This window comes from Balaenoptera ricei, chromosome 3 (assembly GCF_028023285.1).
Source record: "Balaenoptera ricei isolate mBalRic1 chromosome 3, mBalRic1.hap2, whole genome shotgun sequence".
In the NCBI taxonomy this organism is placed as follows: Eukaryota; Metazoa; Chordata; class Mammalia; order Artiodactyla; family Balaenopteridae; genus Balaenoptera; species Balaenoptera ricei.
Genome location: NC_082641.1, coordinates 51,249,782 through 51,273,124, shown reverse-complemented (window position 1 = coordinate 51,273,124; position 23,343 = coordinate 51,249,782). Strand labels below are relative to the sequence as shown.

Below are 23,343 nucleotides of genomic sequence, written 5' to 3'. Positions count from 1 at the left end.
CAAGGGATCGATCCAAGAGGAAGGTATAACAATTGTAAATATTTATGCACCCAACATAGGAGCACCTCAATACATAAGGCAAATACTAACAGCCATAAAAGGGGAAATTGACAGCAACACAATCATAGTAGGGGACTTTAACACCCCACTTTCACCAATGGACAGATCATCCAAAATGAAAATAAATAAGGAAACACAAGCTTTAAATGATACATTAAACAAGATGGACTTAATTGATATTTATAGGACATTCCACCCAAAAACAACAGAATACACATTTTTCTCAAGTGCGCATGGAACATTCTCCAGGATAGATCATATCTTGGGTCACAAATCAAGCCTTGGTAAATTTAAGAAAATTGAAATCCTATCAAGTATCTTTTCCGACCACAACGCTATGAGACTAGATATCAATTACAGGAAAAGATCTGTAAAAAATACAAACACATGGAGGCTACACAATACACTACTTAATAACGAAGTGATCACTGAAGAAATCAAAGGGGAAATCAAAAAATACCTAGAAACAAATGACAATGGAGATACGACGACCCAAAACCTATGGGACGCAGCAAAAGCAGTGCTAAGAGGGAAGTTTATAGCAATACAAGCCTACCTCAAGAAACAGGAAACATCTCGAATAAACAACCTAAACTTGCACCTAAAGCAATTAGAGAAAGAAGAACAAAAAAACCCCAAAGCTAGCAGAAGGAAAGAAATCATAAAGATCAGGTCAGAAATAAATGAAAAAGAAATGAAGGAAACAATAGCAAAAATCAATGAAACTAAAAGCTGGTTCTTTGAGAAGAAAAACAAAATTGATAAACCATTAGCCAGACTCATCAAGAGAAATAGGGAGAAGACACAAATCAATAGAATTAGAAATGAAAAAGGAGAAGTAACCACTGACACTGCAGAAATACAAAAGATCATGAGAGATTACTACAAGCAACTCTACGCCAATAAAATGGACAACCTGGAAGAAACGGACAGATTCTTAGAAATGCACAACCTGCCGAGAATGAACCAGGAAGAAATAGAAAATATGAACAGACCAATCACAAGCACTGAAATTGAAACTGTGATTAAAAACCTTCCAACAAACAAAAGCCCAGGACCAGATGGCTTCACAGGTGAATTCTATCAAACATTTAGAGAAGAGCTAACACCTATCCTTCTCAAACTCTTCCAAAATATTGCAGAGGGAGGAACACTCCCCAACTCATTCTACGAGGCCACCATCACCCTGATACCAAAACCAGACAAAGATGTCACAAAGAAAGAAAACTACAGGCCAATATCACTGATGAACATAGATGCAAAAATCCTCAACAAAATACTCGCAAACAGAATCCAACAGCACATTAAAAGGATCATACACCATGATCAAGTGGGGTTTATCCCAGGAATGCAAGGATTCTTCAATATACGTAAATCAATCAATGTGATACACCATATTAACAAATTGAAGGAGAAAAACCATATGATCATCTCAATAGATGCAGAGAAAGCTTTCGACAAAATTCAGCACCCATTTATGATAAAAGCCCTGCAGAAAGTAGGCATAGAGGGAACTTTCCTCAACATAATAAAGGCCATATATGACAAACCCACAGCCAACATTGTACTCAATGGTGAAAAACTGAAACCATTTCCACTAAGATCAGGAACAAGACAAGGTTGCCCACTCTCACCACTATTATTCAACATAGTTTTGGAAGTGTTAGCCACAGCAATCAGAGAAGACAAAGAAATAAAAGGAATCCAAATCGGAAAAGAAGAAATAAAGCTGTCACTGTTTGCAGATGACATGATACTATACATAGAGAATCCTAAAGATGCTACCAGAAAACTCCTAGAGCTAATCAATGAATTTGGTAAAGTTGCAGGATACAAAATTAATGCACAGAAATCTCTTGCATTTCTATACACTAATGACGAAAAATCTGAAAGTGAAATTAAGAAAACACTCCCGTTTACCATTGCAACAAAAAGAATAAAATATCTAGGAATAAACCTACCTAAGGAGACAAAAGACCTGTATGCAGAAAATTATAAGACACTGATGAAAGAAATTAAAGATGATACAAATAGATGGAAAGATATACCATGTTCCTGGATTGGAAGAATCAACATTGTGAAAATGACTCTACTACCCAAAGCAATCTACAGATTCAATGCAATCCCTATCAAACTACCACTGGCATTTTTCACAGAACTAGAACAAAAAATTTCACAATTTGTATGGAAACACAAAAGACCCCGAATAGCCAAAGCAATCTTGAGAACGAAAAATGGAGCTGGGGGAATCAGGCTCCCTGACTTCAGACTATATTACAAAGCTACAATAATCAAGACAGTTTGGTACTGGCACAAAAACAGAAATATTGATCAATGGAACAGGATAGAAAGCCCAGAGATAAACCCACGCACATATGGTCACCTTATCTTCGATAAAGGAGGCAAGCATATACAGTGGAGAAAAGACAGCCTCTTCAATAAGTGGTGCTGGGAAAATTGGACAGATACATGTAAAAGTATGAAATTAGAACACTCCCTGACACCATGCACAAAAATAAACTCAAAATGGATTAAAGACCTAAGTGTAAGACCAGACACTATCAAACTCTTAGAGGAAAACATAGGCAGAACACTCTATGACATACATCACAGCAAGATTCTTTTTGACCCAGCTCCCAGAGAAATGGAAATAAGAACACAAATAAACAAATGGGACCTAATGAAACTTAAAAGCTTTTGCACAGCAAAGGAAACCATAAACAAGACCAAAAGACAACCATCAGAATGGGAGAAAATATTTGCAAATGAAGCAACTGACAAAGGATTAATCTCCAAGATTTACAAGCAGCTCATGCAGCTCAATAACAAAAAAACGAACAACCCAATCCAAAAATGGGCAGAAGACCTAAACAGACATTTCTCCAAAGAAGATATACAGATGGCCTACAGACACATGAAAGAATGCTCAACATCATTAATCATTAGAGAAATGCAAATCAAAACTACAATGAGATATCATCTCACACCGGTCAGAATGGCCATCATCAAAAAATCTAGAAACAATAAATGCTGGAGAGGGTGTGGAGGAAAGGGAACTCTCTTGCACTGTTGGTGGGAATGTAAATTGATACAGCCACTATGGAGAACAGTATGGAGGTTCCTTAAAAAACTACAAATAGAACTACCATACGATCCAGCAATCCCACTACTGGGCATATACCCTGAGAAAACCATAGTTCAAAAAGAGTCATGTACCAAAATGTTCATTGCAGCTCTATTTACAATAGCCAGGACATGGAAGCAACCTAAATGTCCATCGACAGATGAATGGATAAAGAAGATGTGGCACATATATACAATGGACTATTACTCAGCCAGAAAAAGAAATGAAATGGAGGTATTTGTAATGAGGTGGATGGAGTTAGAGTCTGTCATACAGAGTGAAGTAAGTCAGAAAGAGAAAAACAAATACAGTATGCTAACACATATATACGGAATCTAAGGGGAAAAAAAAGCCATGAAGAACCTAGTGGCAAGACGGGAATAAAGACACAGACCTACTAGAGAATGGACTTGAGGATATGGGGAGGGGGTGGGGTGAGATGTGACAGGGTGAGAGAGTGTCATGGACATATATACACTACCAAATGTAAAATAGATAGCTAGTGGGAAGCAGCCGCATAGCACAGGGAGATCAGCTCGGTGCTTTGTGACCACCTAGAGGGGTGGGATGGGGAGGGTGGGAGGGAGGGAGATGCAAGAGGGAAGAGATATGGGAACATATTGTATATGTATAACTGATTAACTTTGTTATAAAGCAGAAGCTAACACACCATTGTAAGGCAATTATACTTCAATAAAGATGTTTAAAAAAAAAAAAAAAAAAAGAGCTAATACCTATCTTTCTCAAACTATTCCAAAAAACTGAAGAGGAGGGAACACTCCCAAATTCATTCTATAAGGCCATAATTACCCTGATATCAAAACCAGACAAAAACACTACAAAAAAAAAAACAAAATTAGAGGCCTTTATCTCTGATGAATACAGATGTAAAATCTTCAACAAAATACTGATAAACCAAATTCAATGATACATAAAAAGGATTAAAAACCATGATCAAGTGGGATTTATTCCAGGAGTGCAAGGATGGTTCAATACTCAGAAATCAGTCAATGTGACACACCACATTAACAAAATGAAGGATAAAAGTCACATGATCATCTCAATAAATGCAGAAAAAGCATTTGACAACATCCATTCATGATAAAAACTCTCGTCAAAGTAGGTATACAGGGAACATATTTCAACATAATAAAGGCCGTTTATTACAAACCAACAGCTAACATCATATTCAACAGTAAAAAGCTAAAAGCTTTTCTTCTAAAATCAGGAACAAGACAAGGATGCTCACTCTCACTGCTCCTTTTTAACATAGTATTGGACGTTCTAGCCAAAGCAATCAGGCAAGAAAAAAGAAAAGAAAAGGCATCCAAATCAGAAGGGGAGAAGTAAAACTGTCACTATTTGCAGATCACATGGTAGTATATACAGAAAATCCTAATGTCTCCATCAAAAACTACAAGAACTAATAAATGAATTCAGTAAAGTTGTAGAATACAAGATTAATATATAGAAATCTGTTCTTTTCTATACACAAATAATGAACTATCAGAGAGAGAAAGCAAGAAAACAATTTTATTTAAATTTTCATCAAAAAGAATAAAATTCCTAGGAATAAAGTTAACCAAGGAGGTGAAAGACCTGTAGTCTGAAAACCATGCAACACTGAAGAAAGAAATTGAGGATGATACAAATAACTGGAAAGATCCTGTGTTCATGGATTGGAAGAAATAATATTATTAAAATTACCACACTACCCAAGGCAATCTACTGATTTAATGCAATCCCTAACAAAATACCCATGACATTTTTCACAGAACTAGAACAAGTAATCCTAAAATTTATATGGAACCTCAAAAGGTTCCATGTCAAAAGACCTCAAATTGCCAGAGCAATCTTGAGGAAAAAAAGAACAAAGCTGATTTCAGACAATACTATAAAGCTACAGTAATCAAAACAGAATGGTACTGGAACAAAAAAAGACATATAGATCAATAGAACAGAATAAAGAGCCCAGAAATAAACCCATGCACCTATGGTCAATTAATCTACAACAAAGGATGCAAGAATATACAATAGAGAAAAGACAGTCTCTTCAATAAGTGGTGCTGGGAAAACTGGACTGATCCATGTAAAAGAATGAAATTAGAACATTTTCTCACATCATATACAAAATTAAACTCAAAATGGATTAAAGACCTAAATGTATGACCTTAAACTACAAAACTTCTAGAAAAGAACATAGGCAGAATACTATTTGACACAAATTGTAACATTCTGAGGGATCAGTCTCCTAAGGCAAAAGAAATAAAAGCAAAAATAAACAGGGCCTAATTAAACTTAAAAGCTTTTGCACAGCAAAAGAAACCATAAAAAAAAAAAGAAAAGACAATCTACTGAATAGGAAAAACATATTTGCAAATGATATGACCAATAAGGGGTTAATATCCAAAATATATAAACAGCTCATGTAACTCAATATCAAAAAACCAAACTACCCTATCCAAAAATGGGCAGAAGACCTGAATAGACATTTTTCCAAAGAAGATATACAGATGACCAACAGGCACATGAAAAGATGCTCAACATTACTAATCATCAGACAAATCAAAACCACAATGAGATATCACCTCACACCTGTCAGAATGGCTATCATCAAAAAATAACCATAAATAACACATGTTAGCAAGGATGTGGATTAGAGGGAACCCTTGGTGCACTGCTGCTGGGAATGAAAATTGGTGCAGGCACCATGGAAAACAGTATGGAGGTTTCTCAAAAAACTAAAAATAAAACTACCATATGAACCAGCAATTCCATTCTTGGGTACATATCTGGACAAAACAAAAACACTAATTCAAAAAGATACAGACACCCCAATCTTCACAGCAGCATATATACTACAGTCAAGATATGAAAGCAACCTAAGTGTCCATTAAGAGGTGAACAGATAAAGAATTGTGTGTGGGGGGGGATGTTTGTCTGTGTGTATATATATACACACACAATGGAAAATTATAGTAAAATGTGTCATCTAATTAAAATTTTAGTTATTTTCATTACTGAAGCTTTTTATTTCAATAAACCATTAATTTTCTTCTTTAGAAACAGAACAAATGGGGATAACTGTTCAATATGTGAATTACTATTATAATTCAGAAGCACAAAAATTTTATTTTAAAAAGATAACCAAAAATATATTTAGAATATGATTTGTGTATGATTTCAACCTGATGAATCAAGTGATAAAAGATTAAGTGGACTCCTTCAAAATCTGTGAAAAATTATCCCTATGTGCAAATCCAGGAAAATGAAACTTAATGCCTTTGTGGAAAATGTATATCTTCTCTAGGTAAACACAAATAAGTAGGTCTTTAATATAATTTATTGACCTCTATTCTCCCCAGTGCCTAAATCACACCCTCGTAATAATACAAGTAGTCTTAACTCATTTAGTTAACTCAGAACAATGTAATATAATAATTGTAGATGGTTCATTGATTTATTAAAAACCATGATACTTGGTCAATTATTTTATATTTTCATGCACAACATGCCACAGAAATGTAAGGTAAACTCTTTTCACAATAGTTTCCTGTGGGTTTTAAAGAGACATTTTCTTTTATTCATATTAAATAAGTGCAAGGTTAAGAAATGTCAACACAGCAGAACAAACAAAATGTTTAAATAGAATTATTTTAAAATATTATACAGCTATACTAGTTGCAGCTTTACATTCTCTCAATCCAGAGGAAGAAATACCCTTCCACAGGATGAAGTTTTTAAATTTCCTCAGAATGCTAATATTTCAGTCTTTGCATGATTATACTAGCCACTTAGACAAACTACGTGGGCCAACAAAAGTCTCAAAGGAAATTAGAAAACAGTTTGAACTGAATTAAAAACACAACATAAAAGTCATGGGTTGTAGCCCATGCAGTAACTAAAGGGAAATTTATAGCAATAAATGCTTAGATGAGATAAAAAAGTATTTCCAATCAAAAACTTAAGTTTCTCCCATAAAAAATATTTTATAAGAGAAAGGAAAATAAAGTCAAAGCAAGCAGAAGGAAGTCAGTAATAAAAGTAAGACCAGAAATCAATGACTTTGAAAACAAAAAATAATAGAAAAAAATAATTGAAATCAAAAGCTGGTTCTTTGAAAAGACTGGTAAAATTGATAAACCTCTAGCAAAACTAAAAGCAAGAGGGGAGGGGAAGGGAGGGGAGAGAAGGAGAGACGAGACACAAATTGCTATTATCAGGATTGAAAAGGGGATATCATTACAGACCCAACAGACATTAAAGGGATAATAAGGGAATACTATGAACATTCTACACACATATTTTCAACAACTTAGATAATTCATTGAAAACAACTACCAAAATTATCCAACATGAAACAGATAACCTGAATTGTCCTACAAACATTAAAGAAATTGAATTCATAGTTAAATTCACCTCCTTCACCCACCCCCACCCCCAGAACCTCCAGGCCCAGGTAGTTTCATTACCAAATATTTAAGAAAAAGTAATATTAATTCTTCACAATATTTTCCATAAAACACAACAGGAAAGAACAATTCTTAACTCATTTTATAAGGCCAGCACTACCATGATATCAAATCAGAAAAAGACTGTACAAAAACAGAGTAAGCTTCGGAATAATATCCTTCATGTACAGAGGCAAAAAATCAAAGAAACCAAAAAAACTCTCAAAAAATATTAGCAAGTAGTATCCAGCAATATACAGAAAGAAAAATACAACATAACAAAGTATTTACTGTGGGAATGAAACACTGGCTCAATATTTGATAATCACTTAATATTCACATTAAAAACACATAATCATATCAATTGATACAGAAAAAGCATTTGACAAAATTCAACATCCATTCATGATAAAAATTTCAGCAAACTAGGAATAGAAGAAAACTTCCTCAACCTGATAAAGGGCATCTATCTAAAACCCATACCTAACATAATACTTAATGGTGAAAGACTGAGTGCTTTCCTCCTAACATCAGGAAAAAGACAAGGATACCTGCTCTCATCACTTCTACTCAACACTGTACTAGATGTTCTAGCTCACTCAATAACACAAAAAAATAAATAATCAAATTGGAAAGGAAGAAGTAAGACTGTTTTTATTTGCAGACATGATCATCTAAGTAGAAAACCCAGTGAAATCTACAAAAACCCTGCTATTCCTGATAGGTAAAATTAGAAAGGTTGTAAGATATAAGATTAATACCAAAAATCAATTGTATTTCTATATATTATTAATGAACAAATGGAAATTAAGATTTAATAAAATAATACTATTCACCAACAGTATAAAAATATAAATACTTAGGGATAAATCTGACAAGAGATGTCAAAGATCTGTACTATCAACAGCACAAGATATAAAGTCAAAACAAAAATCAATTAGGTTTCTGTAAACTAGCGAAATACAATTATAAATCAAAACAATTTTTTAAATTAACAATAACACACAAAGTAAATACTTAGGTATAAATCTAACAGTATATGCACACGTTCTGAATGCTAAAAATTGCAAAATACTGATGAAAGAAATCAAAGACCTAAATAAAAGGAGAGACATATCATGTTCATGGACTGGAAAAATAAACACAGTAAAGATTTTGGTTCTCCCCAAGTTGATCTATTTTTTGTAAAGATTTATATGGAAAGGCAAAGGAACTAGAATAAAACAATTTTGAAAATGAAAAATAAAGTTGGAGGAATCACAGTACCCTATTTTAATGACTTAGTATAAAGCTACAATAAACAAGAAAGAGGACGATTGGCAAAGGGAGAGACACAAAAATAGACTGAACAGAAGAGAGAGTCCAGAAAAAGACCACACATATAGAGCCAGTTGATTTCTGACAAAGCTGCAAAAGCATTTCAACGGAGAAAGGACAGTGTTTTCAACAAATAGTTCTGGAACAATCAAGCATCTCTATGCAAAACAAGGGACCTCAACCTAAATCACACACCTTATTTTAAAAAAAAAAAAACTCAAAATGAGTCATAATTCTCAATATAAAACTTAGAACTATATAAATTTTATAAGAAACCATAGGAGAAAATTTTCATAACCTAGGGTTAGGCAAAGAGTTCTTAGATAGGACACCAAAAGCATGATCCATTAAAAATAAATTTGAGAAACTGGACTTCATCAAAATTAAATATGTTTCCTCTATAGGAAAAAAATTTTTTTCTGAGACAATAAAAGGACAAGCTACAGGCTGGGAGAAAATCTTTACAAATCACATACTCAATGAAGGACTTACATCCAAAGTACATAAAGAACTTTCAAAATTCAACACAAAGAACACAACCCAATTAAGAAAATGACTAAAAGATTTGAAAAGATACTTCACTAAACAATATATATAAATGGCAAAATAAGCACTTGAAAAATGTTGAACATCATTAGGGAAATGTCATTAGGGAAATGCAAACTAAAACCAGAATGTGATACCACTATGTATCTATTAATGTCAAAATTTTAAGAGTACCAGGTGTTCATGAGGATACACTGCAAAAGGAACTCTCATACATTGCTGCTTGGAATGCAAAATAGTATAGCCATTCAGAAAAACAATTTGACAGTTACTTACCATATGATCCAGCAATCCCACTCCTGGACATTTACCCTAGAGAAATGAAAGCTTAGGTTCACACAAAAACCTGTACATGAATGTTTATAACAGCTCTATTCATAATTGCCAAAACCTGGAATAACCTACCTCTGCTCAACAAGTAAATGGATAAACTGTGGTGCATTCATACAATGGAATACTATTAAGGAATAAAAATAACAAACTAGAGATATATGCAACAACTTGGATGAATCTCACAGGTAATTATGCTGAGTAAAAGAAGCCAGTCTCAAAACATTATATACTACATGTTCTAATTTTATAACATTACATTATTATTTTATAAAGTTATCAAAAAGACAAACTAAAGTAATGGAGAACAGATCAGTGGTCTTCAGGAATTAGGGATGGGACAAGGGTGTGATTATAAAGATATAATCATGGCACAATTATAAAGGCACAAGGGAAATTTGGGGTGGGGCTGATGGAACTGTTCTGGACCCCCACTGTGGTGGTTGTTATATGAATCTATACATATGTTTAAATCATAGAGCTGTATGCCAAGAATAAATCAACTTTATTGCATGACAATTAAAAAAGAAAACCAAAACCAAAAAGACTGTGTTGAATAAAAAAAGGGTTTGCTCAGCACTCTTCCCCCAAAGTAGATGCTCAACTAACATTTGCTGAACAAAAACACTGAAAACTGGCTGTAGTTTCTGCTTTAACAATAATCTCATTTACATTCCTAAGCTTCAAAAATTTAAGTAACTTTTTGTAGCATCATTAACATTTTCTACCATGGTATCTGCCACAGAAAGATGTCTAGTTTACACACAAAAAAATTTTAAATGTCAAATGAAAGTCAGAAATCTAGATATCCCAACCAATTATTTTAAACTTTAAAAAATTACCATTAATAATAGGTAACTTTTTATTTATATCTTGTATACATATCTTTCTCATTAAAAAAGGGGCAGGATCTGTTTTGAAGTCATTACCCAAAGGCATGATATACAAAACAGATATCTGATATCTGTTTTAGAATCAACTAATCTTTATTAAACATTAAACGAGCTGAATAGCTAAGCCATTAATTTTTCTCAAATATCAACTCTTCCTAGGATTTATCCTTTTCCTTGAATTAGTAAAACTATTAAAAATTCTTCTTCCTTCTGACTCAAACCACAGTGTGTACTCACACTGCGAATTCATGTCATTTCTATGCTGCTACCTGTTTTTAGATTTTCTTTGCTAAGGACACATTGGGCATTTGTTTGCCTGTAGCTCCTGTGCAAGCAACCAAACCTATTAGGATCCCACCATATCATTCCTGTACTGACCTGTCACAGGTCTGACTAAGACTCATTCACTTCGATCAATTAGCTAAGCAGATTGGTTAAATCACATGTGTGTGAATGAATAAAAGCAACCTTATCAAAAAAAAAAAAAAAAGACCATTAATTTTGGTCTTACTTTGCTTTAAACTGTGTGAAAAAGAGTGTTCCTATGCTAGAAAATGATTAAAAATATAACTGAGGTTTTCAGAAGTACCTAGCCTAAGAATTATACATATTTTGAAAATTGTAAAAATGTTATTTGCATATTTACAGCACAGAACAAGTATAATTTTCATACTTCTTTGAAATCTCTGTTTGTTAAGAGAATTATTTTAGAACCCTCCACATGTTTTTAAGGTATTTGTTCTGTTCACTTAACATATGATCATCTCCAATTTATCTAGGTTTAAGTCAAATTTTCAATAAAATTTTTGAATTTTACAGCTTTGATAAGTTAAACTATAAAGTATATTATAATGGTGCTAAAACATATTCTTTTTTACATCCTACAGTATATGCTTTGATGTCACATTACACCATCACTTGCAAAGAAACCAAATTGAAATGCTTTTGTCAGAAACCAGTCAAAAATATAAAAACAATTACTTATACTATCTAACCAAAAGATGAAAAATACCTCACATGATTGAGGCATTTAATGCAGTAATTTTATTTTATTCAGTCCATGGCTAGAATCATAAACAATAATGAGTTTGCTTAACTAAGAGTGAACTATTATGTAAAGTTGTTGCTTTCTGTATTTTAGCTCTGAGGACACTGTTAATATTCAATATACTAATTAATAAGGACTGCTATCTATTATGACCAAATAATGAAAGCAATTTGCAAAACTAGTTTATACAGAAATAAGCTGGTCCTCAAACTTCTAAATTTTCATAAGCACCTCATCCACTGGCTTTAATTGGTTTCCTCAGTGCCTAATATTGGTTTCCTTCACACACCCCACCCCTGAACGTATCATTACAGGTACAGGAGTTCAAACCACAGAGAAAAACCCTCTCCTATAAAATTACAGTAAGGGTCAATTATCCTTTAGATAATTTTCACAATTTAGCACAGTTAACCATATCTGGCTCATGTGGGCACATAATTAAACAGGGCTCCTTGAAAATATCCATTTAAACTAAATATAATGAAAGTGAATGAATTTGTCACTATATTGGATTTACTTAGGGAAACATTTCTGTTTCAATTTAACCTGAAAAAGCAGCACTGCAAAACAATCCTAACATGAATATATTTAAAATGTGTATGACAACCTAGTCTCAACATCATGAGATGAATGTTCCTATAAAATATTAGCAAAATTGGGAAAAACTTCACAAAAGGGCATTTTCTGAACATGTGTAAGCACAGACATGGTTATACATGTCAGTTATAATAGAGCTACATGATCATTAACTTCACTTGGGAGAAATGTCATTTCAAAAATCACTCAAATCAAGTTTTTATAATACAGGTTATTCAAAGTTAGCTCTTCTCCCCAAAGTCTGACATTTGTAATACAGAATTTTTAGTAAACTCTTTCAAAAATTACCTGCTTCTGCAGCCATCTTTCATGCCTTCGTTGTTTCCGTCTCAGATTCTTCAGCTTGCTCTTTTCTCTCTTGCTGAGCCTCTGATTAATGGCACCCAATGAAAAACTGCCTGAGTGCAGGAAGTCCAGAGGAGAGAGGTGCTCTTCCTGGTCTGGGGCCTCCAGTGTGCTCCTCCCAGCTGAGGGCATGTCCATCAGGAAAGTCAGGTTGTTAGAACTAGCATGGCCAGAGTACACTGCAGAAGCTTCTAGACCACACTGAAATTCTCCTCCTCTTTGTGTCTGGGTCTCACAGGGAGCCACTGAAAATCTTTGCAGCAGCATATTAGGATCAAAACTGGATGAAATCTGAAAGGAACGGTTATTTTTACTTGATTCTAAAGGCAAGCCCGAAAGGTCAACAGGCTGCGTTTCATTTAGCCTGGGATACACAGTAGTCTTACTATGGATTTCATATAAAGTGGGTAATAAAGTCAGTTTCTCACTGATGTTCAGATCCAAGCTATGTGATTTTCTATGAAAAGCTCTCGTAGTGCATCTTGCGGTCACAAGCTGCGGAACAAAAAGCTGATATTTTGGATCTGATGCTTTGAAGAGCAATTTTTCGTTCTTCATCTTGAAATATGTTGACCGTACCTCCAGGCAGAGTGCTTCCGTTAATCTTCCAGGACCATTATTATTTTGGGCCATGTTTAAAAGCCCGTGATTTCTGTTTTTGGAGGCGCCACCTGTCAGCAGAGTTTCCTTGTCACAACCTGACTGAACTCTAGGATGTGACAAGTATTTCAGCGAGGGTCTCATTAGTCGGCCTGACCGTGTTGGCTGATAATCGGTCCGGCTTTTGGAGAGATGTACAGCTGCAAGCTGGCCACAGGAACATTTTGGAGTGCTGACAAAATTAAAGCCCCCTAAACGGGCCCCACAGAAAGGGCAATTCAGTTTTCCAACTGTCCACTGGGCCTACAGGTAATAAAGGAAAATAAAAACAATTCTTTCTTTGTAAAGTAACCAAAGAGAATGTGAGCTGTTTTTTTGTTTGTGGTTTTACTGTTTGTTTGTTTGTTTTTTAAAGCCGACCACATGAAAGTTTTCTACGCCACAGAAAAGGCCAGCATTGTTTTCTGATTAGTAGACAGAACAGTCTACTAGATGGAAACAAGCCTTCCAATAAATAGAGATAAGAAGCTCCGAAGGTCTAGAATGATAATATATTGCACATCACACCCATCTAAACGATACTCCTAAGAATTCTAAGAGTCTCTTAAACAATAGGCTGAATATGGATACAGTGTGAACTAATGAAAAGAAAAATACACTATGGAACCAGGAAGCAAATCAGTCTACAGAGCTTAATTTGCAAGTAAAATCTCACAGAAAAGTGTCTGTTTTGATACACTTCTTGCATACCAAGCACTGTGGGAGGGAACTTTACCCAACCAACAGAATAAAGCTCTTCCTGCCTTTTTACATACAACCAAAAGATATTGGTTGCATACATCAGTTACTTCATTTTCTATACTCAGATTACAAATTAATAATGAACTAACTTAAAGTTATCTTTTCAACAGAGATAGTAGGACATCTACAGTGTCCTAATACATTTTCTAAAGTTCAGGACACTAATAAGCAGTACACTGGCACTTTCCCAGGAAATCATTACAATGTGAGAATGGATGCAAGGGATATCTAGCTAATGTTATTCTTTAACAAAAAAAGTAAGCTAGTCAGTGGAGAAAGGCAACTATATTGTTCCAAAAATCATATTTCTTATACTTTTCTAATACTTAGCTGTTTTGAATTATGAGAAATAATGATGCCACACTGACAAGATGAATTCCTACTCATAATATTTCATTAAGGATCCTTAAAAGTGTGTTTTTTTGATACTGACTGTGCCAATACGAGTCATTAATTTTCCAGTTTATTTTACATTTGTGTAATGAGACACATAGGATATTTCATTCACTCAATAGGTACTGTTCTAGGTGCTGGGGATACAGTACATAATGAACAAAATATAAAAACTTCTGACTTTATGGAGTTTATATTCTAGTAGAGGAGCTAGGTAACTAACAAGATCAGTAAGCCCTTTGTGTGTGTGTATATATATGCATATGTGGATATGTGTATGAATGTGTATAATAATTTATATATGTCATATATACTTAAGCATATTTAAAGTTCTATATATCACTTATAATGTGTGTGTAAAACATAGATAGGTATATAAAGTAAAGAAGGGAGAAAGAAAGTGTTGAGAGTGGTAATAGTGGGGAGAGGCAGCTGATAGACTGGCCAGGCAATGCCTCACTGAGAATAAAGACCTAAGGAAATGAAGGAACAGGTGAGTAGTTGTTGGAAGAGAATTCAAGGAAGGGGAAATACCAAGTGCAAAGTCTGAGGTATAAAAGTCCTCAGAGCACTCCAGTAATAATAAAGAAACCAGTAAGCGTAATCAAGTTACACACCCTTTCATGTCTCTTGAAACAATGCATCCAAGAAAAATAGCTCTAAAATTAGGACGAAAACTTTCTGAAGGTAGTATATTCCTAATTTTACTCAGAAACTATGGAACTTACTTTTTGTATTAGGCAGTGTATCCATTCTGGAAGGGCTTCTATATCCATATGCCACACATGACAAATATTTTGATCATCAGCTGAATCATGTCTATCCTGTTGTAGCAAAATGCATGATATTAGTCATGACTAGTTCAGAATTTATTACACAAAATTCATATTTGAGTAAAACACAAAAAAATACTTTCAATTTTAGATAGGAAGGAAATACATACTGCCCTCCTCTCCTTACTCCCATTGCCAAAGACAAACCCAGAAAGAAAAGGTTTTTTTTCAGGGAATAGCCACATTTAAATTGAACAACAACAACAAAAAGATTCCTCCATTTCATTGAGTTCATCAAATTAAATTTAAAATTGAGCAGAAAGTTACTGAATGGACAAATCTGGTGCCCTATTTTTTCTGTGTGTGAGTAAAAATACTACCATTCATGACAACTTTCCCCAGCCTTCAATCTCTGATTTTGTCTGGATTCTAATGACAGAATAAAGGAGTTGCTGTATTCTCTATCAAGATGCTCAAGAAAAGTTTAAGAGAATGGGAGAAGAGGAATAATTGTACAGGGAGCTAGAAAGGCTCTGACTAAATTTCAGCTGTGTAAGTACAACAAAAATTTCAAAAAGAGACAATTTTAGCCTTTTGAAGTAGGTCTGTAGAAATAAATGTGATATATAGTTGAGACACGATAACTTCTCAACATGTCAAAAAAATTCAGGGCAGGCCAGGGTGAAGATATGTGGTTCTTTACTACCTCTGTGACTGTAGGACAGCTGCTTTATCTCTCTGGCTCTCAGTTTCTTTTCCCGTAAAACACTGCTACATAACTGCTCAGGTCCCTTCTGGGTCTACAGAATTTCATTCTGTGAAATGACAGAAAGGGTTGATTGACAAGAACAGCACAAGGGTAGTCTCCTGTCCATATATCCTTTCCCAGGATCAGATTTTAAACAGAAGTAGCTCTGCAAGTTGCCAAAGAATAGTTCTCTTTTATATTTCCAAAGTGGTTGCACTACTAGTTACTATAGTCAGGTTATAACAAAGTAACAAACAACAAGGAAATTATTGAGCATGACTTAGAAGTTTGTATTCACAGTGCTATGAATGAAAAAGGACTGAATCTCTTTAAGAAATTTTCACTGAATAATCTATATTAGATTGTGACTTAGAGCCAGGATCACCCAGAATTTTTGTTTAATATCCCAAGATGGTTCCTCTGGACCTTACATCATTTTTCTCCTCCATCAGTAGATCTTAAGGTACTAAATTTTTGCCCAGTGTAGACAAAAAGTTTCAGTGTAATTTATTTACATATTGGAAAGATCTATAAGGAAGCCATGTTAATCTAACTTTGGTCAGGAGCCCAAAAAATCAAAATATAAATTAAAAGTGGAAGGGACTTGAGCTATTGTTATAGGTTAGATCACATTTCATTATTTTGTATATTGTATACAGCAGTATTTTATATGCCAAAATAATAATTAGTGCTAAACCAAATTCAAGATTATAATGGTGAAAGAAAACTTTGTTAAAAGGTTTAAAAATTTCCAATTCTAATGTTTTAAAAATCTGCAACATGGGTTGAAAATATTTCAATGGCAAATAGAAAATCTGTTGGGAAGGATTTATAGTTGCCCAAAGAGAAACTTTACAGTTTTATTCATGATGCCTAAACTCCAATTCTGGTTAACAAATGGAACTTCCCATGTCAACACAAGAATAATGAGGGCCAGGAAAGTGCATGGCAATATGAAGAGGATATTACTGAACAGAAGTAAAGTTAGGAACAGAAGAGGAGATGCTAGGAATACTCTCTAGCTCAAACATCTTACTGCTCCCTAATACGTGTCTATTCACAAGAGTGTTAGGCAAACATACAAAGGTTTAATTATTATTCTAGATTATGATAAAATGATACAGCGAAAATTCAGGCAGAGAGAAATGTAATTCTTGGTTTCAAGATAGCAAAGTGAGTACATATTCCAGCCTATACTCCCTATCAAACCACAGAAACTACAAAAGACTTTTCAAAAAAAGGAATCAATAGATGAATGAGAAAGTATGGATGGGGAGATTTCAATGGGCCAAAAATTGTAAGGAACCTCTGAGAGATTAATGAGGGAAACAACAGCATACTGTATTCAAGTACATAACAGATGAGAACAACACAAAGAATGGCCCATGCCAAAATTGTGGAAATTAGAAGCAAAAAAGGGCCCTGGGCAACTATTAGGGGTGGATGTGAAGTCTGTCTGTCTCCAGGCAAGAGGAGTACTTGGGGCAGAGAGAAATAGGGCAACATTTCTGAAAATGTGGCTGGAAAGGCCTGGAAAAAAATGGAAAGCATTTGCAATATGTCCAGAAGATGAGCTACTGAGGACCAATCTCTATTCTTGCTGAAAATATTATCATATAAAAATATTGCATCATTTAATATATTAACTATATCAACATATAAAGAATATGAAATAGATTTGTTTTAATAATAAGGTACACCTCTAACACAAACTGTTTTTTTTAAATCAAGTGAAAGAGAACTAAATATACTCTGAATTACGATACTAAAAGCATATACAACCTAAATAAAACCAATATTACAACTTTTCTATGGAAACATATGTATATAAATGGATAGAAAAGGTACCTTACAGGTTGTGTACCAAGTTGATATCACTGGCTAGATTTGAAGAACGAAAGAAGCGTAAGATTAGGAAAGTTACTAAAAGGAAACTAACTTTTCCATAATTGTTTTAATGGGAGAATATATTAAATTACACTTATGTAATAAAATATTTATTTAAAATTTGATATAAATAAAAATAAAATACATTGATTACTTCTGGTTCTGGCAATACTGGAGTAAGAGGTATTAGACATGCTCTCACTATTTTTTTTTTTTGCTCTCACTATTAAAACTGATAAAACTAGGCAAAATATATTAAAGTATTATTTTAAGACATTAGACAAAAGAAAGCACAGGACTGTGATCCCTCAGAGAAGGAAAATAAATGAGGTAAGCCTAAAAATAACCCTGGATTTCTGCCTGGGGGAACTTTCAGAACCTTGGTGTGGGGAGGAGGAACCCAATTAGTGTACAGCAGCCTTGATGATTTAAGATGGAGCTCAGAGTCTGTAAAGCCTAAACAGCTAGAATTTGCACGACACTGTACTGGCAAGGAGAGGCCTATAAATAGAAAAAAAGTTCCAGAAACCTGTATAGTGATTCCTCTAAATTTCTGATTGAATACCAATATGGACATATGTAGGGTGAGATATCAGAGAACCAGATAAAGAAAATTTACCAAGGAAAAGACATCTTCTAGTGAGCTGTAAACATAACTATTCACACAGGGCTCACAGCAAGGCTGGGAAGATGTTCAAGTTCCAAGCAGCCAGAGTAGAAAGATCTCAATGAACTTATGGGGTCTTTAGGAGAGATTCCAGAAGAGTTCTGCCTTAAAAGTAGGGCTAAATTAGTTCAAGAGTAAAGAGTACTAAAAAGCAACCCTAACAAAGCTTAAAAATAAGCCTCCAAAGAATGAAGTTCAATCACAAATAACTTATATGCCTGCTAAAACACCCTCTAAAGGAAGACAATAATATCCAGACACTCAATAATGTTAAATCTAAATGTCCAACCTACAAGAAAAAGTACTAGATATGTACAAAAAAAAAAAAAAAAAAACAACCAAACATGTGACCCACATGTTTGTTAAAAAGAAAATGGACAAATGCATAATTATAGTTGGAAATTTCAGCATTTGTCTTATAAAGTTGTATTACAAGTAGACAGAAACTCAGTAAGAATATAGAACATTTAGACAACACCATCAATCAACTGACATTTGTGCAACACTATACCCAACAACACAGAATAGATATTTGTTTAAAGTGCACATGGAATATGTTCCAAGAAAGACCATTTGTTGGACCATTATTTAGATTTGAAAGGAATGAAGTAATGCCAAATGTGTTCTCTACTATAATGGAATTAAATTAGAAAACAATAGCAGAAAGATATCTGAAAAATCCCCAAGTACTTGGAAATTAAAAAACATACTTCTAAAGAACCTATGGGTCAAAGAAGAAATCACAAGAGAAATGAGAAAATACCTCAAATTGAATAAAAAGGAAAACACAGATATTAAAATTTGTAGGATGCAGATAAAGCAGTGGTCATAGGATACTTTAGAGTATAAATATATTTGACAAAATTAAGGTCTAAATTCAATGATCTAAGCTTCTTCCAACTTAAAAAGCTACAAGAAGAGCAAATTAAGACTAAAGTAAACAGAAAGAAAATAATACATATCAGAAATAAATAAAATAAAAAATAGACAAACAATGAAACTGAAAGATATTAAAGAAAGATAAAACATGACCAATATTTGGGAAAAGGAGAGACATCATTATAGAATCAATGGCATTTAAACAATAATAATGTAATGGAGTGGAAATTTTTATGAAAAAAGTTGGCAAACTAGATGAAATAAAATTCTGAAAAGATACAATTTACTTAAATGAATCAAGAAGAAATGGGCTATATGAACAGCTCTAAATCAATTAAGCTAAATTTGAAATTAAATCTTGTCTCCCACCAAAAACAAACAAACCGCTCCAGGCCCAGATGGCTTTTCTGGTGAACTGTATCAAACAGTTAAGGAAAAAATGTACAAATCCTATACAAATTCTTTCAGAAAACTGAGTAAGATGGACTGCTTCCCAACTCATTTTATGAGGCCAGCATTATCACAAAAATTTTTAAAGATAAAGACATTACAATAAAGGACATCCATGAAGGAGAGGATCAAGATGATGGAGTAGGAAGACCCTGAGCTCACTTCCCCCAACAAAAACATCAAAACTACAACTACATATAGGGCAACTCTTGTTGAGAATGACCTGAACACTAGCACGACAGATGGCTCTTTTACAACCAAGGTTATGAAAAAGAGAACCACACAGAGTCTGGTAGGAGAGGAAGAGAAGCATTTCTAGTTGCAACCCAGCCCCTTAGTTGGTGACCAAGAAGAGGAAGGGGATATCACAGTCTTGGCATTCTCCCTAAGAAGTCAGGGGTTCAAGTCCCATATTAAGCACCCAAGCCCTGGGGTCTGGCACCAGGAAGATGAGTCCCCTTGGATACTTAGAAAATCAGTGGGGTTTTCCAGAGGGCTGTAAGAAACCGGGACTCTGCTCTTGAAGGGCATGCACACAGACTTGCTTGCTCCCAGTCCAAGGATAGAGGCAACAGAATGAAAACTGCTTGGTGCTCTGGCCAGCCTGCCAGGACTATCCCAGCATGCCCGCCCAACCTACACTGAGCACCTGCTCTAGTCCCTCCAGCTCAGGCACTGCTTCCCACCAACGTGGAGACTGCCATCACACACAGTAGGGAGAAGCACAGCCAGCTCAGAATGGTTGCCCCAGCCCCTTGGGCCCTGACACCCACCCCCAACCAAGGCAGAGACCACCATCACCATTGTATGCCTGCTGAGAAGAGGAGAAGCAAAACTGGATCAGAACTGCTGCTCCAGCCTCTTGGGCCCTGACCTCATCCCTAACAAAGACAATCCAAGTCCAAAACCACCAATGCTCTGAGACAAAAGCCCAATTCCCTCAGGGTTCCTGCTCTAGCCCCTCAGGCCACAGTTCCACCACCAGACAGGGGTGCAATTACCATCAAGTATGGGAAAAACCCTGACTCACACTGGGCTCTGGCTCTAGCTCATCCAACTTTGGCCCTACCTCCCACCAAGGCAGTGGTCAGCAGCACATCCCAGGAGAAGACATGGCCCATGATTGCTTCAGATTCAACTCTCCCACCAATGCCACGGGGCACAAGCAGCCTGTATAGGGATGTTCCCACACACGGACACACCTTCAAGACCAGGATATGTAACTCTTTCCCCTAATTCCATTAAAACAGAGAAAATCAAACAAAATAATAAAATAATAAAGATTAGAATGAAAATAGAGACAAAAAAATAGAAAAGATCAATGAAACTAAGAGCTGGTTTTTAAAAGATAAACAAAATTGACAAACCTTTAGCCAGACTCATCAAGGAAAAAAAAATGAGGTCTAAGTACACAAAATTAGAAATGAAAGAGAAGAAATTACAACCAATATCACAGAAATGTAATCATAAGATAATACTATGAACAGGTACATGCTAACAAACTGGACAATCTAGAATAATTGGATAAATTTCTAGAAACATACAATCATCCAAGACTGAATAAAAAAGAAACAGAAAATATAAATAGACCAATTATTAATATTAAAATTGAATCAGTAATCAAAAAACTCCCAAAAAACCAAAGTCCACGACACAACAGCTTCACAGGGCAATTCTATCAAAAATTTAAAGAAGAGTTAATACCTATCCTTCTCAAACTATTCCAAAATATTGAACAGGAGGGAACACTTCCAAATTCATTCTATGAGGCCAGCATTACTCTGATACCAAAACCAGACAAAGACACTACTACTACAGAAAATTAGAGGCCAACATCCCTGATGAACACAGATGCAAAAATCTTCAATGAAATATTAGCAAACCAAATTCAATGATACATAAAAAGGATCATACTTCATGATCAAGTGGGATTTATTCCATGGATACAAAGATGGTTCAACAACCACAAGTCAATCACCGTGATACATCACATTAACAAAACAAAGACTAAAAATTACACAATCATCTCAACAGATGCAGAAAAACTACTTGACAAAATCCAACATCGATTCATAATAAAAAAAATCTTGACCAAGTTGGTATATAGGGAACATACTTCAACATAGTAAATACCATTTATGACAAACTCACAGCTAGCATTCTACTCAACAGTGGAAAGCTCAAAGCTTTTCCTCTGAGATTAGAAATAAGACAAGCACAACACTGTAAATCAACTATACTTCAATAAAATAAAAATAAAATAAAAAAAGAAGACAAAGATGCCCACTCTCAACACTTTTGCTCAACATAGTACTGGAAGTTCTAGCAACAGCAATCAGACTAGAAAAAAAAAAAAAAGGCATCCAAATTGGAAGGAAAGAAGTAAGACTGCCACTATTTGCAAATGACATGATACTGTACTATTCAGAAAACCCTAAACACTTCACCAAAAAACTATTAGCACTAATAAATGAATTCAATAAGGTTGCAGGATATAAGAAAAATATACAGAAATCTGTTGCACTTCTATAGACTAATAATAAACTATCAGAAGGAGAAATCAAGGAAACAATCCCATTTACAATCATATCAAAAAGAATAAAATACCTAGGAATAAATTTAACCAAGGAGGTGAATGACTTGTACTTTGAAAACTATATGACACTGCAGAAAGAAATTAAAAATAATATAAATAAATGGAATGATATCCCATGTTCATGGATTGGAAAAATTATTGTTGAAATGTCCATACTGCCCAAAGCATTCTACAGATTTAATATAATCCCTACCAAAATACCCATTACATTTTTCACAGAACTAGAACAAATGATCCTAAAATTTGTATGGAACCACAAAAGACCCCAAGATGCCAAAGCAATCTTGAGAAAAAAAGAACAAAGGTAAAAGTATCATACTTCCTGACTTTAGATTTTGCTACAGAAAAGCTACAGTTACCAAAACAGTATTGTACTGGCACAAAAACAGACACAAAGATCAATGGAACAGAAATAAACTGACACACATATGGTCAATTAATCTACAACAAAGGAGGCGAGAATATACAATAGGGAAAAGACAGTTTCTTCAATAAGTGGTGTTGGGAAAATTGGAGAGCTACATGTAAAAGAATGAAATTAGAACATTTTTTCACACCATACACAAAGATAAATTCAAAATGTATTAAAAACCAAAATGTAAGACCTGAAACCACAAAACTCCTAGAAGAAAACATAGGCAGTATGGTCTTTGACACTGGTCTTAGCAATATTTTCTTTGAATTTGTCTCCTCAAGCATGGAATACAAAAGTGAAAACAAACAAATTGGACCTAATCAAACTTAAAAGCTTTTACACAGTGAAGGAAACCATCAACAAAATGGAAAGGCAACTTAATGAATGGGAAAAGATATTTGCAAATGATGTAACTGATAAAGG

The 23,343-nt window shown here is 34.5% G+C and overlaps 1 protein-coding gene across 7 annotated transcripts in view; it reads right to left on the bottom strand.

Moving 5' to 3' along the window:
• The window catches only part of RNF180 (ring finger protein 180), a 286,491-nt gene that overhangs the window by 220,789 nt on the left and 42,359 nt on the right, over positions 1-23,343 (bottom strand). For 5 of the 7 annotated variants that reach the window (XM_059916459.1, XM_059916460.1, XM_059916458.1 and 2 more), the window contains 3 exons: positions 15,234-15,329; positions 12,655-13,614; positions 9,775-9,810 (listed from right to left, as the gene is read on the bottom strand). In XM_059916459.1, the coding sequence (XP_059772442.1) occupies positions 9,775-9,810; positions 12,655-13,614; positions 15,234-15,329 (1,092 nt within the window). Of the gene's footprint in view, positions 1-9,774; positions 9,811-12,654; positions 13,615-15,233; positions 15,330-15,984; positions 16,094-23,343 lie in introns of all 7 variants that reach the window. The other 2 variants (XM_059916463.1, XM_059916461.1) reach the window with 2 other exon arrangements.